This window comes from Helobdella robusta, assembly GCF_000326865.2.
Source record: "Helobdella robusta unplaced genomic scaffold HELROscaffold_12, whole genome shotgun sequence".
Classification (NCBI taxonomy): Eukaryota; Metazoa; Annelida; class Clitellata; order Rhynchobdellida; family Glossiphoniidae; genus Helobdella; species Helobdella robusta.
This window is the reverse complement of record NW_008703664.1, coordinates 406,511-426,110: the sequence shown is the minus strand read 5'-3', so window position 1 is coordinate 426,110 and position 19,600 is coordinate 406,511. Positions and strand designations below refer to the sequence as shown.

Below are 19,600 nucleotides of genomic sequence, written 5' to 3'. Positions count from 1 at the left end.
ACACGAAACCACTGACTGATATCTTAGAAGCATTTGAAGCAGGAAAGATCTGACAACAGGTGTTGGATCAATGCAATTTTTTGCCATGTCCACAGTCATCAATAGTTCACTTTCAGGCATTTCGTTACCAGCACTACTATCACTACTATCCTCATTGATTTTCAATGAATGGCCATGAAGTGTCACATAGCCCATTAGCTTGGCTACTACTTGCGCACTCGGAGGAGTCCTGCCGGCAAAGCAGAGCTGGGACACTAGGGAGATGAGGAAGGCATTGACTCGCTGCTTGTACGACTCATAACATTGCACTTTTTTCCTGATAATGTGAAACAAATTAACAATCAAATCAAATTATTTCTTATTTTCATGTAAACTTTTCGCAATAAAATAATTTAAAAAATCTTTTTGAAGTCAATTTTTGACAATAATCCAAACATGACACAAGCGAGAATGAGAATTAGACAATGTAGAGTCGTTAATTTAGAGTTGATACTAATTGGCACTGAGGAAAAAGACATGTTTTTGTTATTTCAGAAAAAAATGATCATGCGACTTTTGGTAAATAATAAAAAATAATAAAAAAACTAATTTTAAAAATTGCAATTAAGAAAAGTTCTAACTTATCAACTTCGATGGGTTTTTTTTCTTCTTCGGTGAAAACGCTGTTACATACGCAGCATCGTCCGTGTTTATGGTTGATGATGATGAGGAAACATGGTTTGCAGTATCTGTGGCAGCATTTGCTCTGAATGGAGACTGTACCCTTGCTGCAGTGGCAACATTTCATGTCCAGCTGCTTCCTGTTGTTGTTGTTGAGTTGTAGTGCTACTGGTACATGTTTGTTGACAATTCTAAAAAATCTGCTATTATAAAGTGCGGTAGACAATTGCCATAAACGATTTACAATTACAAATATTTTTTATTTTATGAACAAATCCTTTAGATTAATAGTTTTAAATATTAATTTATTGATTAGTTTCAAAACAAAATAAAAAATCATTGTATTCAAATGTTATGCAATGCACCAACATTATCGGGCAGCTAAAAAGAATGTACAAAAGCAAGAAAGATGTTTTACGACATTCCAACTATTTAATTGCTAGCGATAACGTGATGTCTCAACAAACCAGACCAAAAGATCAAACAAATTCTTCCTTACTATCGTTCAACTTGCATAATAGTTCCATTTGAAAATATTTCACGTGATCTCTGCAGACTCTTGAATGGTTTCCACCATCAAATTCGTAAGTGCATGCAACTGCACGCTCATAAAACTCGACGCATGTATTTCATTTTTATCGAACTCATCATTTACAACAGCTGCCCATCAAGTCAGTCAGACGAAAAATTCATATAAGAGATAAGTACGAAATAACTGAACTAAACAGAATTTGAACTATGCACACACAATTTGGGCCAAGGTGAGCCTAATTATAGATTCATTGAGTTAAAGTATAATTTTTATTTAACATAAGCAGAAACATTAAAAAATAAATATTACAAAATTTAATTGTTAGTATACTGATTAATAAACCATTTAGCGCTGTGACGTCATTTCACAAATATCTAGGTAGGTACCTAGTGCTTTTTGGAACTCCTGTTTTGGAACTCCTGCTTTTTCAGTTGTTGAGTGATGGCACATTATAACTAACATACAGAACACAACAAATAATACAAAAAAAAAACTAACGAAAAACAACCTGCACCAATCAATGAAGAAAAAAATATAACTAAACGTTTACCCTAGGTGGCGTTTAATTGCTTTCGTATTGCAAAGCTCCAAATATTTTTCAACATTGTTCAACACTCGTACTTCTTTAAAATCCGGTTTGTCACCAAGGAACTAGAAATGTAAAAATTTATTAATTCATCACTGAAAACATTTCCCGCAATTATATTCGCCAATTAAAACATACATTCCACAAGAAATCAAGTCTTTCTACGTCAAAATTGTTTTCTTGAAAATTCTGACAAACGTTATTAAAAAAAAGTTTCATTGCCACAATTCTGTTCCATTTGAAGCTGAAATGTATTTCAATCTAATTGATATAAGAACTATTTACGATAAAAGGCTTGTAGAACCAACTGGAATTCATTCCCTGATATAATTTCCTCATCAACGAAGGACAATAACTTTTCAACAGTTGCGGCCAACCTTTCCACATCCTCCGTCCACTTTTTCATTTTCTGGAGATCATTGAATTGCTCTTTGCCAGGTAACAACACATCTGTGCAGTACCGTAAGCACACCACGTCCAATGCCTGCGGTGCAAGTTGAATATGCCATAAGTTCTGATCTGTTTTGTAAATGCTAAACATCCATATAATTTTTGTTATTTTAGAGAGCATTTTATCTTGACTAATCAAATAGTTGAAATAGTTCGTATATACAATACATAGGAAATTAACAAAAATAAAATAAATTCTCGTGGCAAATACACCAGCAGGTTACAAACAGACATTCAGCGTCTAAATGATAATAATAATAATAACAACAATAACAATAATAATAATAATATGCATAGTGTTCCGACCTCCGACTATATTTTTAAATTCATGGCACTTTGCAATTTTCTTACGTCATTTCATAAACAAAAAATTAGATTGAATGACCTGATAAGATATAAGAAATTCTTTCATTCTGTGTCAGTAATGTGATTGAAAATTTGTTTTTAAATCAGGATACTTAAATTTCTCAGTTGCATTTTTAATTATTTTCTTCTTCTATCTCAGATATTGTCAAAAAAAGGAACAAAAAATTATTTTTTTTCATTAACGTCCCCGCTACATTTTGACTTGGATATCAAATAAAATAAACCAAAGCAGCCACCAAGAAAAACTTATGTAGCAATGTTTGTTTATTCATCAAAATTTTAAAACCGATCGAGTTATTTCCAAAAATGCGTCAGTAATTTTTCAACAAAACGCTTCGACTACATTTTGACGTTGAATATCGATAATAAGAAAGCCAGAGCAAGCAACCAGGTGAAACTTGAGTAACAATAATACATGCTGTATATATGCTTTGTATATGGTTATGTATACATATGTTATAAACATGTTATATATGTATATGTTATATGTATATGCTATATGTTATATATATGCTATTACTAATATTCAACAGATTTTAAATCCTTAATTTAGAAATTTAAAACCGGAGACATTATAGGTTATATTTACAGGCAGAATAACGTTGAAACAGATGAAAATAAAAAAATAAAAATGAAAAAATGCTCACGTTGCGCTTGGAGAATGAATGGATAACTTGATGAATGGAAAGAGCGGCTTGAGGACAGGAAGTTAACAATTCAACGAACAACAAGTACCTCACGTGAACTTGTTCATGCACCACGTGAATGTTCACCAAACTGAACTTATTCTCAACGCATCCATCAGACATTAAGTCATCGGAAAATATCTGATTTCTTAAATCTTCCTTCACGACCTAGAGAAAACAATTCAGTCATTTGAAAAAAGTTAAAACACTCATCGCTATTTAAGTTAAAAACATTTTTATTATTTGACAAAGATTAAAAATGATACAGCAAAACCAAATAGGCATGTTTTTTAATACATTATACCTCAATCTGTTGAGAAATTGACTCTTTCATTTGTGACCTGTAGTTCATATAGACGAAATCATTCAAATATCTTTCGAACATATCTCTCTGGACGTCTTCATCACCTTCACATGTTTCCTTCACGAAATGTCCAATCTCAGAGTCACCAAATATTTCAATCAGTGAAATTGATCCTTTTAATAAATTTATAAATATACTTAAATTTCTATCAGATAACAGAAAAATATTCTAAAAAAAGCTCAAATTCTCCAAGCAAAATTTACGTCATTCTATCATAGAAAGTAACCAACTGTTCGAATGAGTCTTTCGCTGTACATTCAATAATTTATCAATTTGTTCTTTGATAAGCCATGAAAAAGGGAACATGGGGTTTAATTTGTTTCCATGGCAACCGCAGGTCTTCAGTTCAAAACTTGTCTTGTTGGATTTCTGTGTCACGGTCCGGATGTCACTGTGGTAGTAAAACAGTTCAAGAACAGTAGACTCATCAAATTAACGCTTGAATATATTTCGCACTATTTAACCAGTGCTGCTGCGATGAAGTTCATCATAAGATATCTCACCGTAAATAAATAAAAACTGATGTTGACCGGTCAGTAAGCAATAAAACACCAAACTCAAACGGCGAATTAAATGATATACACAAATTTGAGAGCCAACCTAAACTTTAGGTAAAGAAAGTTCTTATCAGCCAAAGCAAGATAGCAGAAATGTTTGATCCAGTGCATGTTGTCATCGTGGGCAAGCATTATGTTTAAATTCTGGTTGGTATCAAGAAGTGAGATGATGTAGGCAAGTACAGGTGTCACCTTGCACTCCAGGTATTCGACGAATGAACGACTGCCGAAAGAGTATTTAAAAATTAAAATACCAGAATATGAAAATGCATGTAAAAACATAGAAGCACAACTCTGAAAGAAGCACAACTCTGAAGGAATAACTTCGAATAAATCAATAATCTAATAATACAAAACGACTGTATGATTATACTTGAGAGTTCCAGAGTTACAAACGGCATTGAAAGCAGCCACATCATTTTGAATCCATATATTTGTGCTAAGCATGGAAGTTTCTTCACATTCTTTCAATAAACTTGATAGCCTTGCTCGAATCAAATCAAGCAAAGCCACTGAAAATTTTTAACAATTTCCAAGTTTCTCATCAATAAATAAATAAATAAATCGATCAACCAATCAATCAATCAACCAACCAATCAATCAATCAATCAACCAACCAATCAATCAATCAATCATGAACAACTTTGAATATTTTAATAGCATAATAGCAACATTACCCCCTCCGCTGATTGGCTGATGGAGATTATTCAACAAGAGGTCGATTAGTTCCGTTTTGCGGGATGCACCTCCGAGGCTTCCACTCGACCTGCTGCTGACCTGCGTCTCCAGCATGGCGATGGCTGCGTGCACGCAGTTTTTAATCAGTTCGTTCGCCTCACTTTGGCACCACGTTGATTTGCTTTCATTGGCCGGGACGAACTTCAACGAAGGTTTGGCTGGTTGTTCTGGAAAGAAAGTTCCAACAGACGGAAATTCTTCGGTTGAAAACTTGAATGCACCTGTTCAGGCGTTTGTTTCACTATGTTAGGAGATAATGTAAGCAAACAAACAAACTCGTGATGAAATTTCAAAGTGACTCACCATTTTCAGGAACCACTTCAATGCTTTCTACTTGATGATCGCCGTCGTTCATGTTTACGTCATCCTTGTTTTCATCATCTTTACTTAAAATTAAAAATTTGCCGCCGTTAACATCACGATCGGAACTTTCCTGCTCGTTATCAATGGATATTTCTTCTTCATCCCCGCAAATTTTGCTTGCGCCCGGTCGTTCGAATGACAACTCACCGAACTCAAACAGCGAACTGACTGTTTTGTCCCGCAACTCGATCATGTTTTCAATTACGTTGTTCTTGGGTAGTAAGTCATCAATATGATAGGACATCCATCTACCACCCTGTACGTTAATTTGTTGATTGTTTAAGAAGTCTCGAATAAATTGCAATGAAAAAATTTCATAAATCTAGATGGATTTTAGAAATGCTTCAAAATAAGAAAAAAAGCAACCTGCAATCCAACAAAGCATCCGCCGACAATCCTTGGTAGCTGAATGATGAACAGGACATGTTTCGCCGCTCCATTCATTTTCATTCCTCTGCTGTCCTCGTTGTCAGCAGCCACGTCACCAACACCGCTGTTCAGCTGCTTCCTGGAAAGACAGTAGTTAGCGTACTCATTGGAAATGTTGTACCTCGTGCAGGCTATCAGTTGGGAGTGCTGATCACCAGAGTCGCATTGAACTATTAAAATTTCACGCCGCAACTTTGCCTTATCTTTCGCAACGTCATCATCACTGAAGAAGTCTCTGGAAGGTGAGGCGAGTAATTAAATGAGAATCAATCAAACAAATCTTGCATAATTTGGTCCAATCATCGATGCAACGCAAGAGATTAGTTGGTGATATATTACGATCTTCTCCGGGCAAAAATGTGTAACAAAACAAACCGTAGTTCTCTACAGAACTGATGCTCGGTTCCTATTGACTGTAGAGACAAAAGTTGAATGGAATTGTTTGGCAGATTCAAAGACTTGCAGAGATCCGATGTTTCCCGCTTCAACAACAGACGTGAGTGGGTGGTTATCTGATCAATTTATAACAAACAAAGTAAAATACTAACCTTTTCAATTTTAGGAAAATCAAACAAATCAGAGCTGTGAAATATAAAAAAAATAAAATATAAAAAATACAATTAATAACATACTTGAACAAAAATACATCCATCAGAATCATTTTCGCAGTAACAATTTTCGTCCGTCTCATCTGTAGTATCATCATTCATCTTCTTTTCCTCGATTAACACTCCCTGAATGAAATCTTTCAAAGACAAGTGGAATTGTTGCTTGAAGTAGCAGTTGAAGTACTGCTCTTGGTCAAATGATAACTTTGAGTTCTTCAATCGAAACAGTGACTCAGGGGTGGCGCACTGCAGCATAACTCTCTTACATCTCGACAACATCTGAAACAACAGGGCATTTTCACGAGTCAATAAAAATGGTCAAAATTTATTATTATTTATTAATAATTTATAATTAATCAAAACAGAAAAAAAACAAAATATTAACGACAAAATGACCTCCGTTTCATTTAGAATGCTGCTTTTGTTGTTCTTGCAAATTTGAATGACCACTGAGGCAGGCGCGTCTGCGTGGTAGCCAATGATCGCATCCTCAATTAATGGCTGCTGGCTGAAGTTACGTTTATAGAGGGTAAATATTTTTATTTTTCAAGGTATATTTTATTTCGAAAATGTTTGAAAAAATTTTCAGATATATGTGAAAAATAACTTAAACTAATTGTACACGTAGTTATAATACTAGAAAAGATTTGAAATTAATGCTTATAACTTACCTTTTTTTGGATCTATAACAGAATCCAGTTTGAGTGGCAAAATCGAAAGCCCACGATTTCAACTTGCTGGCCACGGAAGCCTGACTGCTTGTGAGCAGGCTGCTTGTTGCTAAGTAGTGCTTCTCAAGTCGATTGATCAGTGGTATGGGAAATTTGTTATATACCACTTGCTTTTCCGCTACGACTATCAATCTGGTAACGCATTCATTGACTGTAATTAAAAACTAATTACAAAATTATCCAATCAAAAATGAAAATGTTAATTTAGATGCGACGTTGTCTGCTTAGAAATGAAGTATTCAATAAAAATTCGTATCGTTGAACAATGAAATGTTTAAAGAGAAGACCTGAACGATTCATGCACTCTGCATTTCACTCTTTGAGTCCCCAGTCCCAAATCAACAAACCTCTGATCACCAAACTTTATGTAGTACTGTTGGAATATTTATTGTCAATTAGCGACACTTGTTCATTTTTGCCAAAATTTTCTTTTAATAATTTCCGTTTTTATTATTTGTATATTTTCTGTAGCCCATCAAACAACAAGCACAGCTTTGAACTCACCAGCTTATAATGTTAACAAAGGCAGACAGACAGACAAACAGACAGAGACAAATTGACGCAGGAACGAACAAAGGAAATTGTACCTGGTTGAGAGCATCGTAGAGACTTTCATAGAGACTTTCCAGATTCAGGAGAACGACCGTTCTGCCTGTTTCCATGCAGACTTTTATTCGATTGATATTTCTACAAACCTGAATTTACGTTTGGAACAGTAAATAGCAATAACAACTGTTACGTGCATAATAATTTATAAAAAAATCACTACAAAATTTTGACGGATATTGTTGCATTTTAAGGAGGAAGTAAATAAGAACGATCTACCTGGGTGTATTCTTGATCTTTTGGGAAACTACTTCCAAAGATGATGATGGCGTCCTTGATTTGTAGCAGGTCATGCTGCAGCAGGTGCAGGGCTGCATAGTTGTCCGTCAGGATTAACAGGTACCTACTCTCGCTGCACAATTTGCATTTCAAATTTCTTTAACCAGAATTTAATTGGGATATTTATTATATCAGAATTTAAATGCTGGAGAACAGTAAAATTTTAGAAATAAGCCACAATTAGCTAACAAATCTTTACAATCTTCCTGCAAACTCTGTCTGATGAGATGAGCTGGGCTATGATCACTGTCAGATGATTCCGTCTGGAAACAAGTTAATCCCTTTTTACACAAATGTGAAGCAGCAGTTTTTTTTTATTTTCACCCACTTAATTTACTATCTTCACACAGTTTTTGAGCAAAATACAAATGACCAAGACATGCTACTGATAAACATGCTCCTGTCGTATTTTGCCGCATGTTTAAAAATTTTGAAGTCAGTTTAATGTGGCCAAGTTAAACATTATTTTCATAAATAAACAAAAGTAATGATTATAACAAAATCATTAACTTTTAAACAATCCCACGCTAATATTAGACAGGACCAGTTTTTATTACTACATTTTTCATCTAAATTGCAAATACCAATTTTCAACCAAAAAAGATGAATCATTTAATTTTAGAAGAGAGGCGAATTGCAAGCTAGGATGAAATCAGGAGAGGAGCAACTAACATCGGTTGTGTCGATGACGTGTGACAGATGTCCTTTGAAGACATCCAGTGGTTGGACGGCATCAAGTCCTCCAAAGTTCCTCATGATGGCAGTCTTCAGCTGACCCCACGTCGGAGTGTCATCCTGCTTCTCCGCCATGAAACAAACCATCTTCACCAAACTTTTTGCAAAGTAGACATTTTTGTAAAATATTATTAATTAAAATTAATAATTATAAAGACTTTTTCATAAACTATAAAACTAACAAAATGATTTTAAAACGACGTTACCTGTAGAAATCTCTCAGTCCAAAAAATTCGTTATGAAGTGTGGATTGGTAAAGTTCGAAGTAACCCTCAGCGAGGGGTTCCAATAACTTGTTGCATTTCAATCCAACGTTGTAGTCGGCATTGCATATCCCTCTGGTTCGTATCAACGAGGTCAAAGTCAACGATAAGAATATTACTAAATGCGCGTTTTTCAATTGCAAACATATTTTTCAGACAATGACATTCTACCACGTCTTTCAAACAAATTAGATATGTGACAAAAAATATTAATTATACAAGAGATTGCTTTATTAAAAGTATTGTTATGAGAATAGGAAGATACTTGGCACTGAGCAGAAGTTCTTGATGGCTAGGAATACCTCTCTGAACCAGGATGCCCCTATTCATCTTAGCAGGATCGAGTGCCCAGTTGGAAATGCCAATGAAGGAAACTTTTTTGTAGGGTTCAGGTTTTTCATCGCCTTCACATCCGTCTTCAAGCAATGGATGGAGGGTCTGCAAATGATTTTCAGTTGAAAAAAAATATCGAGTCAAGATAAAGTTTGAATAGTTAAGGAAAAATTTCACTAAAACGTTTTAAGTTTGACAAAATAAGTCAACTGCCAACCGTATGCAATAAAATATGCACGAATAAGAACAAAGTAAAGATTAATAACAAAAAAAAATTAAAATAAATTAAATTCAAACTATCCAAACTGATTTTAAACATAATTTTAAGCAAAAGAGTTGAATGATATAAGATACTTTAAGAGGCATTCTGTCTGAATCTTCGGCGAGGCCAACCTCATCAAGGACAACCACAGAAACAAACTTCTCAAGGTCTTTATCTTTCTGCAGTCTGGCACATTGGCCAAATGTTCCAACTATGCCGTCTGGGGTTGACAGTGGACTGCACTGGTACGACACCATGTGTGCCTTCAATATTCATTAATAACTTCACTTTTGTAGGAATCCAATAAATATCATTCTTAGCTGATTCATATAAAACTTTCAATGAGAAGCATGGTTAAGTCATTTATAACTAAAATTTTCTTTATATTTTATTTGTTATAAAATTGTGTTAATTCGTATTTATCTTTTTTAATTAAATTGGATTAGCGCATGCATTGTTTAATTTTTGTGCTACAATTTCGAAGTTTTTGCTTTTCATGTATATTTGTATTCTTAAAAGAAAAGATTTGCCACAGCTGATTTTTTAAAATGGAAGTACAATAACCAATTCTACTACCTCTACTACTACTACTACTACTACTACTACTACTACTACTACTACTACTACTACTACTACTACTACTACTACTACCACCACCACCACCACTACTACTACCACTACCACTACTATTACAACAAAAACAACAACAACAACAACGACAACAAAAACAACAACAACAACAACGACAACAACAACGACAACAACAACAACAACAACAACAACTACAACTACTACTACTACTACTACTAACAATAATAATAATAATGGTAAATATATATTTGCATTAAGAAAAAAATGAAACCATCGAAACGACATTTCTAAATCATTTTGCTCATATAAGTCCACATTTTCAAGCTCAACTCACCGATTTAAAAGATTTAAACAAATCCGATTTCGACTGGTTGCCTTGCATGACATCTGCAACGATAGTCTTTGCCAGAGATTTAGAACTGCCAGGTTTGCCAACGAGGAAGAGAGGAATCCTCAATTCAATGCAGACCACCATCATGAACAAGTTCTCCTTCAGAGCCTGGTTCCTCGCAATGTTGCTCGCCAAATCGATCTCGTTGAGGAAAACGTCCTGGCAGCTGATCAACAATCAAATATTTTTTTCATTTAAACTGATTGTTCTGCGGTCAAAAATAAAGAACGCTGACGAATAAAATTATATTTAGTGAAAAATTTGTATTAAACTTGCTCGTGGTAAAATTTACATTGGTAATGACTGGAACAGCGAAAACGTTGAAACAGGCGTGGAAGCAAGTATGGCTTCAATAACTACAGAAGAAAATAACAAACCAATTGATTGAACAGTAAAAATAGATTACGTGTCAATTTCTTCGAAGATCTTCTCAGCAGTTCCATTTTCAGCACAAAGGTCCTGAAAATATGGAGCAATAAACTCCAAATATTCCTTCCTTTTTTCAAGACAGACGTAATAGCAGACACCCAAGGCCAACATGAGAGATCGAGGAACTGCGTTCAACACCTGCACGAAATTTCAGCCAAATTAAAAAGGTTCATGAAGGAGGTCACGATCACACAAAAAAATGAATTAGAAATCACTAACATAACAAATTTTGGTTTCGTCCTTATCTGTAAAATTACATTAAAATTGTTTTCATTTTATCATCATCATCATCATTCTCATCATTTATCATGTCATCGTCATTAACATCGTCCAAGTTTAAAGTGTCAATGCACATTTCCAAATCATCAGAGTACAAAATGACGTCTACAGAGTTAATTAGAGTCATTCTTCTGACTCATTTCTTATTGTCATTCTTCTGATTCATTTCTTATTGCCATTCTTCTGATTCATATCTTATTGTCTTATTAGTCGTACATAGACGTGTTAAACAAACGCGTTAGCAATTAATAATACATTTTTTACTTGAAATTTTTAAAATTTTAAAATTGAATTTGATTCAGATATATTTGATGAACCATCTTTCGAATAAAAACCATATCATCACGCTTTATACAATTTTAAATTAATTTTGCAGGATTACAGCAAATATGACAGAAACTGAAATTGAAACTGATAAAAAATAAATAAACTGAAGCCAACCTTCAGCTTGGTTTAACTTTGACATATCATCGAGCTTCTTTTTTTCATTCAGTCTTTCCTGGACAAGGCCATTCATCCTTTCAAAAATATTCTCATGACTGAGGAACCAGATGAAAACCTGGAGACAACGGCCAACATCCCTGAGACTAACGAAACTGCATTCATCCTGCTGCTGTCGCATGAACGCTTGAGAGGCCGTCAGAATGTCACTTATTTTGGCAATGATGTACGAATTCATATTCACCTTATACTCGTTGAACTGAATTTGTGAGACATCCGTTGAAAAAGCAATAAATATTACAACCATTAAAAAATTAATTTGAAAAACTGCAGATGGAAAAGAACTGCAAACGTCCAATAACAAGCAAAAAACTTAAGTGAGACATGATCAAAAGCAAAGTTTCAAAATGAATAAACTGAATTACAACAAATGAATGAGAGAAAGTGAGGATTACATAACGTTGGACCATCTGGACAATGTAAATTTTTTCGACTCGTGAACTCAACTGGCCAAAATCCCAAACGAGAGGAAGCAAGCTTGCTGGCAGGGACTTCACCCTGTACACCAGCTGTCTCATTGGCAAGTGACCTGTCAGTGCATGCAGCATGAAACCATAGTAGAAGTAAAATATCAATATAATAATATTATAAAAAAAAATCAAATAAACAATTCAATGGATGAAAAAATAATGTTGGATATACTGACCCAGCCTGTCAGTTGTTTGATCAGCCTGCACATGGTAGCCGAGACCTGCCTTCTCTAATCTTTTGATCATCATGTCTGAATGTCTGATGAGTTCAATTGAACAAATAATCATCATCGTGTCTGAATAGTTTGATCAAAAGGATTGTTGGAAAAGACTTTTTTAACCTATACAAACTTGAATGTTACATGCACTACTCACGTATACAAATATACTACTACATACAAACGCCGACAAATACTGAGCAATAAACATCTTCTTAAATATTATGAACAAAACAAAATAATTATTTTTAGTTGCATAACATATTTTGGATAATACCGGTTTTCCAAGATTTTCCAAAATTTTAGATCTTAAAAATAATTTGATATTTTGATCGATGAGCGTACTTTCTGTATGGATTGCAGGCAGCCACGAACTTCAGGCTGTAAATGTGGTTGAGAGGCATTCCATTGACTCTTCTGTCACACATGATCTCCTTGATGAGTCCGATGCATTCTGTCGTGTTGGCCTCGTCAAAAAACAACACCGTCTCCGTGCCTTCAACAACAAAAAAGTATATTGATGATTTATTTTATAACTAATATGACGTGTCTCAGTTATATGCTAAAATTATCTAGTTGACTATTTTTTATGAAATATAAAAACTTTGAACCACTTTATTGAGACGTAGTTAAATCGTTTGAAACTGAGTTGATGATTTCTGATGGAAGTAGTACCATGCGCTCTTGTTGTACCAACCGACTTGCTTCAAACACCGTTCGTTCGAATTAAAATTTTCACAAATCTCGTGCGTTCGTTCGCTTGATTCATTAATTGTTCACAGGCACACTTGAATGTGAATGTATGCCGTGAGGTGTGAGCGGTACAGCATTTGCGCCTCTAAAGTTTAATTGCAGACAGTTGAATAAGGAGCAATTTGTGAGCAGCCTTGTAAGTTGAAAGATAAGGCAAATGTGTAAAAAAAATAATAGACATCTGTGGTTAATGTACGTTACCAGGATAGGCCGCAGCTGTCCGTTGAGCCTCAATTGATGAGGTTGTTACTTTCCTGATGATCTGTTCTGAAGTCGTGCCACCATGTACCTGAGGTTAGTACAATAAAGTTTTGTAATTTGTAAAACCCCGTAGATAATAAAAACAATAATGGAAGTATAAAAATTAAGAGATTAATTAAGTATAAAAAAAATTAATTAGACATTTATAATAATGTGTTTACATTGTAAAAGTTGTCTATGTATTTAAAATGCCTCTGCGATAAAAATGACACAAAGCAAGAATATTTCAATAAGCTTCGTTTTTTTTTTATCTTTATTATTGCAGCTCTGACATACGCAGAACCACCTACAATGTTACAGATATATTATCTATATATCTTTATTATGTTCTTCATATCTTCAACCAATGATATGAAGCAGCATCTTCGCCACAAAGGCTGTTTATCCTTTTCACACGACGTACACATGTATTTATGTGCACGCGCAAGCACCGCATCATATACGCTGAGTATATGATAGCCATTGAGATGTTTGACTCAGCGCGCATTTGAACCACTGAGCCATTTCGCCGGCCAACATGCGACAACTTACGTCGTCTACCCATTTACCAACCTCGAAAGGATGGACAGCCGGATGAACCTGTAGAAACTGCAGAATTCGAACCCAGGTCGTGGGAGTGGTAGACAGACACGCTAACCACTCGGCCACGAGACCACATTTGTTGAAATTCCATCAATGAAAAGTAAAAAAAGACAAATTAAGATGAAGAAAGACCTTCATAAGAATCATGTTGTTGACATCGACACCAGGTGGCTTCAGGAAATCGCAGAGGAACTTGATCAGTCTCGTCTTGCCGCAACCTGTTTCGCCCATCACAATGACTGGAATGTTGCACCTGGATTGAATTGCAACATCTCTCTATCATTCTTACATGTATGCATATGAAGATTAATTAATGAAGTTAAAAAAAAGTAAATAAAGTTCTGAGCCATGATTAATTATTAAAAAAAAAGTTGTAAATACATTACTTAAATAAATACATTACATAAATAAATAATTAAATACATTACATTAAATACATTAAATGCAGATGTAAATACATTACTTGAATCGCATGTATATTGCCATGAGCTTTTTGACATTATCAGCTGTCAATTCGAACGTGTTATCCGGATCGTGCATGTACTCCTTCCCCATCACCAAACACATCTTCTGCAACTTCTCCATCCTGCGCAATAATATCCAAATATAAGTGACGCCAAAATAACTTCGAAGGTTGAATTGGGCTTTAGAAAATTTAAAAATTATAAAATTTGTGAACAACGTGCTTCAAAATTTTTACGGTTTGTCTTCATGTATAGATTTATTACAGCTGAGCGAGTATAAACTTTTGCAACAATTCTGTACACATTAGGCTAGGGTTCTATCGAAAGTAAGTTTTATAGACATGTATGTATATCCTAGTAACAGTATTGTGTTAATGTTACCAAAGTCAGCTATCATAACAGTTTATTTATTATTAATCTTCAATAAAATAACTCCATTAAATATTAGCTCATAAGTTCAACAACATTCGCTTATTTCAGCACAGTTTCTTGTTTCGTTTTTCACAATTAACTCTTGAATTAATTCTCAAAGGCATGACATAAACGCATGCATGAACATGCGTGAACTAGTGCATCACACACGTGGCATATAAATCTTCGTAACATAGAACCAGGCGTCTTTTACCATTACTACACAATGACGCCACGATAAACGACAAACAATAAGCAACGATAAAAACTGTATAAATAGAAAAAAGAATATAAATATAAATATAAAACCTATTTAGATTATCGAAGTTTTCATTAAGGTTCACCCTGTTCCTTGCCAGAGCTTGGTAGAGAGGTAGTGATACAGCCTGCTCCATTAAAACTTTCCCTGTTACAGGTTCAATGACGTCACCATTTTTGGGGTTGACTATAAAGCCCATGAAAGTGAACGAGTGGTTGTCGTAGTTGAAGAAGAGGTAAGGATGGGAACTGTTTCCGGAGTATACAATATCGAATTCAACATGAAAATCGTTCGGTGAAACATTGATTAACATAAATAGCAAGAAAGTGTCTTGCTTTATCATGAGATGGCATCAATAAGCAGTGGTATACTAAATGATTCAAGTTTATTCAACTGATTCATTTACAAAATTTTTAACACTTCGAACCTGGAATACCTCAGTAAGCAATAAAGCGTGCAGCATATGAAGATGCACCTTTCAATTTACTTTATAACTAATCATGCTCAGATTGCATAGTTTTTGAGTTTGATATTGAAAGCTTTCAGTTGATGATTTTAAAACTAGCGTTGAACGGTGGCCTCTACCTTTAACAACTAACAGTTCATTTAAAAACTAAAATCAACAAATTAAATAATTGCGTTTCTCAAAAAATTAAGATTTTTTATAGGGAGGTCCAGGGGTTGTTAAATTGAAATGAGAAAAACTATAAAATAAACTTTTACTAGATAAAATGACGCTCATATAATTTAAATCGGTTGACAAACAGCACGAAAATGCATTTCAGTGAAGACGCCATGAATAAAGTTCGGATGTAAAAATTAGATATTTAAAAATAACCAATGTTTTTAAAAACAACAATCGTACATTACATTTTATCATTAATATAATGAGCAATCTTTTTGAAAGAATATGAAAGTGATGAGAACGTACCTGGTTTCCCATGTTCTTTTCATTCCGTAGTAGTCCAAAATATTTATAGATGTGCCGCTCTGTCGGTTGAAATATTTCAAAATTATGAATCATAAGTAACTGTTGAAAATGTTACATTGCTTTAATTGAATAAAGGTGATCTGAAAATTGGAGAATGGAATGAAATAAATTTACGTCAGCTTCATCCAAGACTTCAGGTGACTCTTCAGATATTTTCAAGGACCTGGTTGCGAAGTCCTGCACGATACATAGGAAACAATCACTCAATTCTTGTCAATCACTCGATGTTGAAGTTGCTCGCTGCTACTCATTCAATGCACAAAATAATGATACAAACAAAACATCATTCCATAAATATTTCATACTATTTCTTTTCATATAAAAAAAAATAATAAAAGATTTAGCCGAACCCTGGACATGCTGATGACAAAATTGACAACGTAATTAAAAAATCCTGGCATGTCCTGAGCCATGACTGGATGACAGAATGAAGATTTTTCACTCAAGGATAGCTGGTAATTGAGGAACTGAGCAAAATATTTCAATTCTGACCACGAGGGATCCTGAACGCTGCAAAAACTGCAAACAAAACAAAAAATAAAAACAAATATTTATATAAGAAATAAAGCAATGCTGAAGAGTAGAAAACAACATTAATGAAATTTAATCTTGAACTCAGTTCCATGTTTGAATAAATTCTTAGCTATTGTTAATAAAACTCATCATCATCATCATCATTGGAGGCTAACAATAAAATTATTTGAAATGCAGACCTCATCATCAAAGTGATGCACTCGGATATGTTTGCAGTCTTCTTCTTCTTATCGTAATGAGCAAGAGGAACGTTGGAAGAAATTGCATGGAGGTAATGGCAAGGACGCTGAAATGTATCACTGGCGAGTTCTTCTGCATCCATCAACTGATCAATTTCCTGATACTTGGCTCCCTTGTGTCGAGGTACGGCTTTAATTGGGAACGATATTTTGCAGAATAAATGATTTAAATCGTACGAGCAATTAGTTTTTGAAAAGTAAAATGAGCACTGACATAAGTTTTTGCTTTGGATGATATTCAAGCAGTCGGCAGGCGACCAGCAGGTCAGTGAAGGAAGCAGGTAGAAAACTTGGTGAAGATATTGAAGAGACGTATTTTTCCCATCCTGAAAAATCAAATACGATCAACGACATCATAAATAATTGCACCATGAATGACGTCCCACAAACGAGCGAGCAACCTTATTAGAAGTGGCCATCTTGATTAGGAGCGGCATGCTTTCGACGAGATAAAAGTCCCTTGCAGACCTACTCCACATGTAGCCATTGCTGTCTGCCGCACTGCCTAGTACGAGCAAGTTGAAGAGCAAGTGATCCACTCCCTCCGTCACCTGACACATTTCGAGGAAGTATTCAAATAAATATTCTTTCGCACAGCAAGAAGAAAATCGTCATGGTCTAGCTCAATCTAAAACAGTGTCAACGTCTGTTATATTTATATTAACCTCTCTTGAGACATCCAAGTGATATATCCTGGGGTCGTCGTTATATTTACTTAATCTGAGTAACCTGATGACCGACGTATCGTCAACGACCCGACTGTGCAAAGGTACGCTACACAAACACCAATCTTTATCATCTACATTCATTTTTAATTTATTTTGCAACTCTTCAACAAATCTTTTTACTCGCAACGTTTTTCCGACGCCAGCCCTGTGAGATTTGATCATTCTTACGCACACCCTGAAAGCATTATAAACAAAATAAAAAATAATTGCGTTATTCTGAAGTTTATCTTATTAATATTAATTTATATACAAATTTAAGAAGTAATTAAAAAAAAATTCAGAAAATTCGAAATTTGATTACTTCAATCAAAGAATATAATATATTTAAAAAAACTGAAAGAGGTTGCCTTTCTGTATCAAGAGAGGCGGCTGAAAGATCATCCTTGCATGTCAAATGATGTTTAACATACTTCTGTACTTGCTCTATATCAAGGTGAGGACATTTCACTTTGAACTGCTCAAAGACATTAATCAAGTGGGATTTCTCACTTTTGTTCGAGCTACACACTATAACAAACTTAACATCTGAAAAAATAAACGATGCCTAAGATTGAAACAATTTCATTCATATAAACTTGTGTATATGAAAATTAAGTAGAAAACACACTTTTAACTGGATTTATATGGATTTTGAGCGATTTTTCAACTTCCGAAGCCACATCATAATCCAAGAGTTCTGCATGCACCAGACAGTAGATCCTTCCAGATTCGTCCTTCATCGCTCTCAACCAAAGCAACTTGATCTGAATAAAGAAATAAAAAACAAACGAATATGACATGCATTGAATATACTAACAACTCAAACTCTACAAACAACAGCTTTTTTGTTAGGAATGAACATTTGTGAATTATTTACTTCAAACGTACGTTTGTACGTTGAATTAGATAATTGTATTATTCAAACTTTCTCATCTAAATTTCGCCGTTTTTTCATGAATACGGCTGCCTACAGCATTGAATTCTTCTTTCTTTAGCTATAAAAGGATCCTTCTTCATTACTCAGACTCTAAATTGATTTCTTTTCTGCTCCGTTTAAATTACATTAAAGTGGAAACCACCTGTCCTTCAACAACTTTCTTATCCCAGAATTCTCAATCTGGCAAGTTTAAATCACTGAAATCATATGTGTTTGACAGTAAATTGGATATGGAGTTTACATATACGTTTGTTGATATTTGACTATCCCTGATAACAACGATCCAATCCATCAACGCGTCTCTATTTCATACCAGCTCCTCACCGTCTAAATTTTATTGTAAAACTTGGAGTTTGCTTCCTTGGTAGACTGGATAAAATAACAACCTTAATGTATTAATTCTTGTAAACCAGATCGCAATATTTGTAGAAAAATATTGTTCATGAGGTTAAACGAAAATTTATTAATATTGTACTATACTTTTTAATATTAATATTGTACTATACTATACTGATTTCTATATTGAGCGACTATACTTAGATTTTTATATCGAGCGCTTAGTTTGAGCGCAAATTCATTTGAGCAATCGATTATTTGTGAAACCGAAAAACTTAATTAAATTGAATTAAATTAATTTTCTCCGTAAGTCAGAAAAATATCGCAAATTTAAAATTTTCAGTCAGCGAAATAAGTTACTTCTTCAAAGGTAGTTGTGGAATTGCAGAGAAGCACTTCATCTCTTTTTGGAGGAGGCAGTTTGAAGCCAGCATCCATGTAAAGCGTCAGCACGGTAGGCAAGACATCAACTGATGTTAAACATAATAAAACAAGAAATTCATATTCACCCTATTCATTCATCAACAGATAATGGCAACACAACGGCATAAAAATTATCAGTAATAAGAGCAGAGATGAATTAGTTATTATTAGTTTACTTCTCAATATTATTTTTTAGAGACCAACATGAATTAACACAATTTTGCTTAGAAGATGAAAATAATCATTGAAATAATACATCTTGAATTATGGCTAAGT

At 34.3% G+C, this 19,600-nt stretch overlaps 1 protein-coding gene across 1 annotated transcript in view; it reads right to left on the bottom strand.

The window, feature by feature from the left end:
• Positions 1 to 19,600, bottom strand: part of HELRODRAFT_190307 (hypothetical protein) — a gene marked incomplete at its 5' end in the record, with an annotated part of 29,905 nt that overhangs the window by 9,841 nt on the left and 464 nt on the right. Inside the window, 43 exons of the mRNA XM_009013426.1 lie at positions 17 to 316; positions 621 to 800; positions 1,743 to 1,843; positions 1,917 to 2,022; positions 2,156 to 2,262; positions 3,269 to 3,448; positions 3,585 to 3,757; positions 3,875 to 4,035; positions 4,245 to 4,424; positions 4,845 to 5,160; positions 5,243 to 5,558; positions 5,669 to 5,966; positions 6,107 to 6,243; positions 6,364 to 6,618; positions 6,736 to 6,847; positions 7,011 to 7,202; positions 7,358 to 7,443; positions 7,658 to 7,765; positions 7,896 to 8,052; positions 8,145 to 8,236; positions 8,628 to 8,787; positions 8,897 to 9,028; positions 9,219 to 9,391; positions 9,641 to 9,811; positions 10,474 to 10,696; positions 10,937 to 11,097; positions 11,179 to 11,204; positions 11,680 to 11,938; positions 12,147 to 12,268; positions 12,386 to 12,468; positions 12,773 to 12,923; positions 13,382 to 13,469; positions 14,156 to 14,276; positions 14,487 to 14,648; positions 15,208 to 15,405; positions 16,089 to 16,147; positions 16,499 to 16,667; positions 16,862 to 17,247; positions 17,323 to 17,472; positions 17,587 to 17,824; positions 18,060 to 18,174; positions 18,257 to 18,392; positions 19,262 to 19,371. Coding sequence (XP_009011674.1) covers positions 17 to 316; positions 621 to 800; positions 1,743 to 1,843; positions 1,917 to 2,022; positions 2,156 to 2,262; positions 3,269 to 3,448; positions 3,585 to 3,757; positions 3,875 to 4,035; positions 4,245 to 4,424; positions 4,845 to 5,160; positions 5,243 to 5,558; positions 5,669 to 5,966; positions 6,107 to 6,243; positions 6,364 to 6,618; positions 6,736 to 6,847; positions 7,011 to 7,202; positions 7,358 to 7,443; positions 7,658 to 7,765; positions 7,896 to 8,052; positions 8,145 to 8,236; positions 8,628 to 8,787; positions 8,897 to 9,028; positions 9,219 to 9,391; positions 9,641 to 9,811; positions 10,474 to 10,696; positions 10,937 to 11,097; positions 11,179 to 11,204; positions 11,680 to 11,938; positions 12,147 to 12,268; positions 12,386 to 12,468; positions 12,773 to 12,923; positions 13,382 to 13,469; positions 14,156 to 14,276; positions 14,487 to 14,648; positions 15,208 to 15,405; positions 16,089 to 16,147; positions 16,499 to 16,667; positions 16,862 to 17,247; positions 17,323 to 17,472; positions 17,587 to 17,824; positions 18,060 to 18,174; positions 18,257 to 18,392; positions 19,262 to 19,371 — 7,150 coding nt within the window. The remainder of the gene's footprint in view (positions 1 to 16; positions 317 to 620; positions 801 to 1,742; positions 1,844 to 1,916; positions 2,023 to 2,155; positions 2,263 to 3,268; positions 3,449 to 3,584; positions 3,758 to 3,874; positions 4,036 to 4,244; positions 4,425 to 4,844; positions 5,161 to 5,242; positions 5,559 to 5,668; positions 5,967 to 6,106; positions 6,244 to 6,363; positions 6,619 to 6,735; positions 6,848 to 7,010; positions 7,203 to 7,357; positions 7,444 to 7,657; positions 7,766 to 7,895; positions 8,053 to 8,144; positions 8,237 to 8,627; positions 8,788 to 8,896; positions 9,029 to 9,218; positions 9,392 to 9,640; positions 9,812 to 10,473; positions 10,697 to 10,936; positions 11,098 to 11,178; positions 11,205 to 11,679; positions 11,939 to 12,146; positions 12,269 to 12,385; positions 12,469 to 12,772; positions 12,924 to 13,381; positions 13,470 to 14,155; positions 14,277 to 14,486; positions 14,649 to 15,207; positions 15,406 to 16,088; positions 16,148 to 16,498; positions 16,668 to 16,861; positions 17,248 to 17,322; positions 17,473 to 17,586; positions 17,825 to 18,059; positions 18,175 to 18,256; positions 18,393 to 19,261; positions 19,372 to 19,600) is intronic.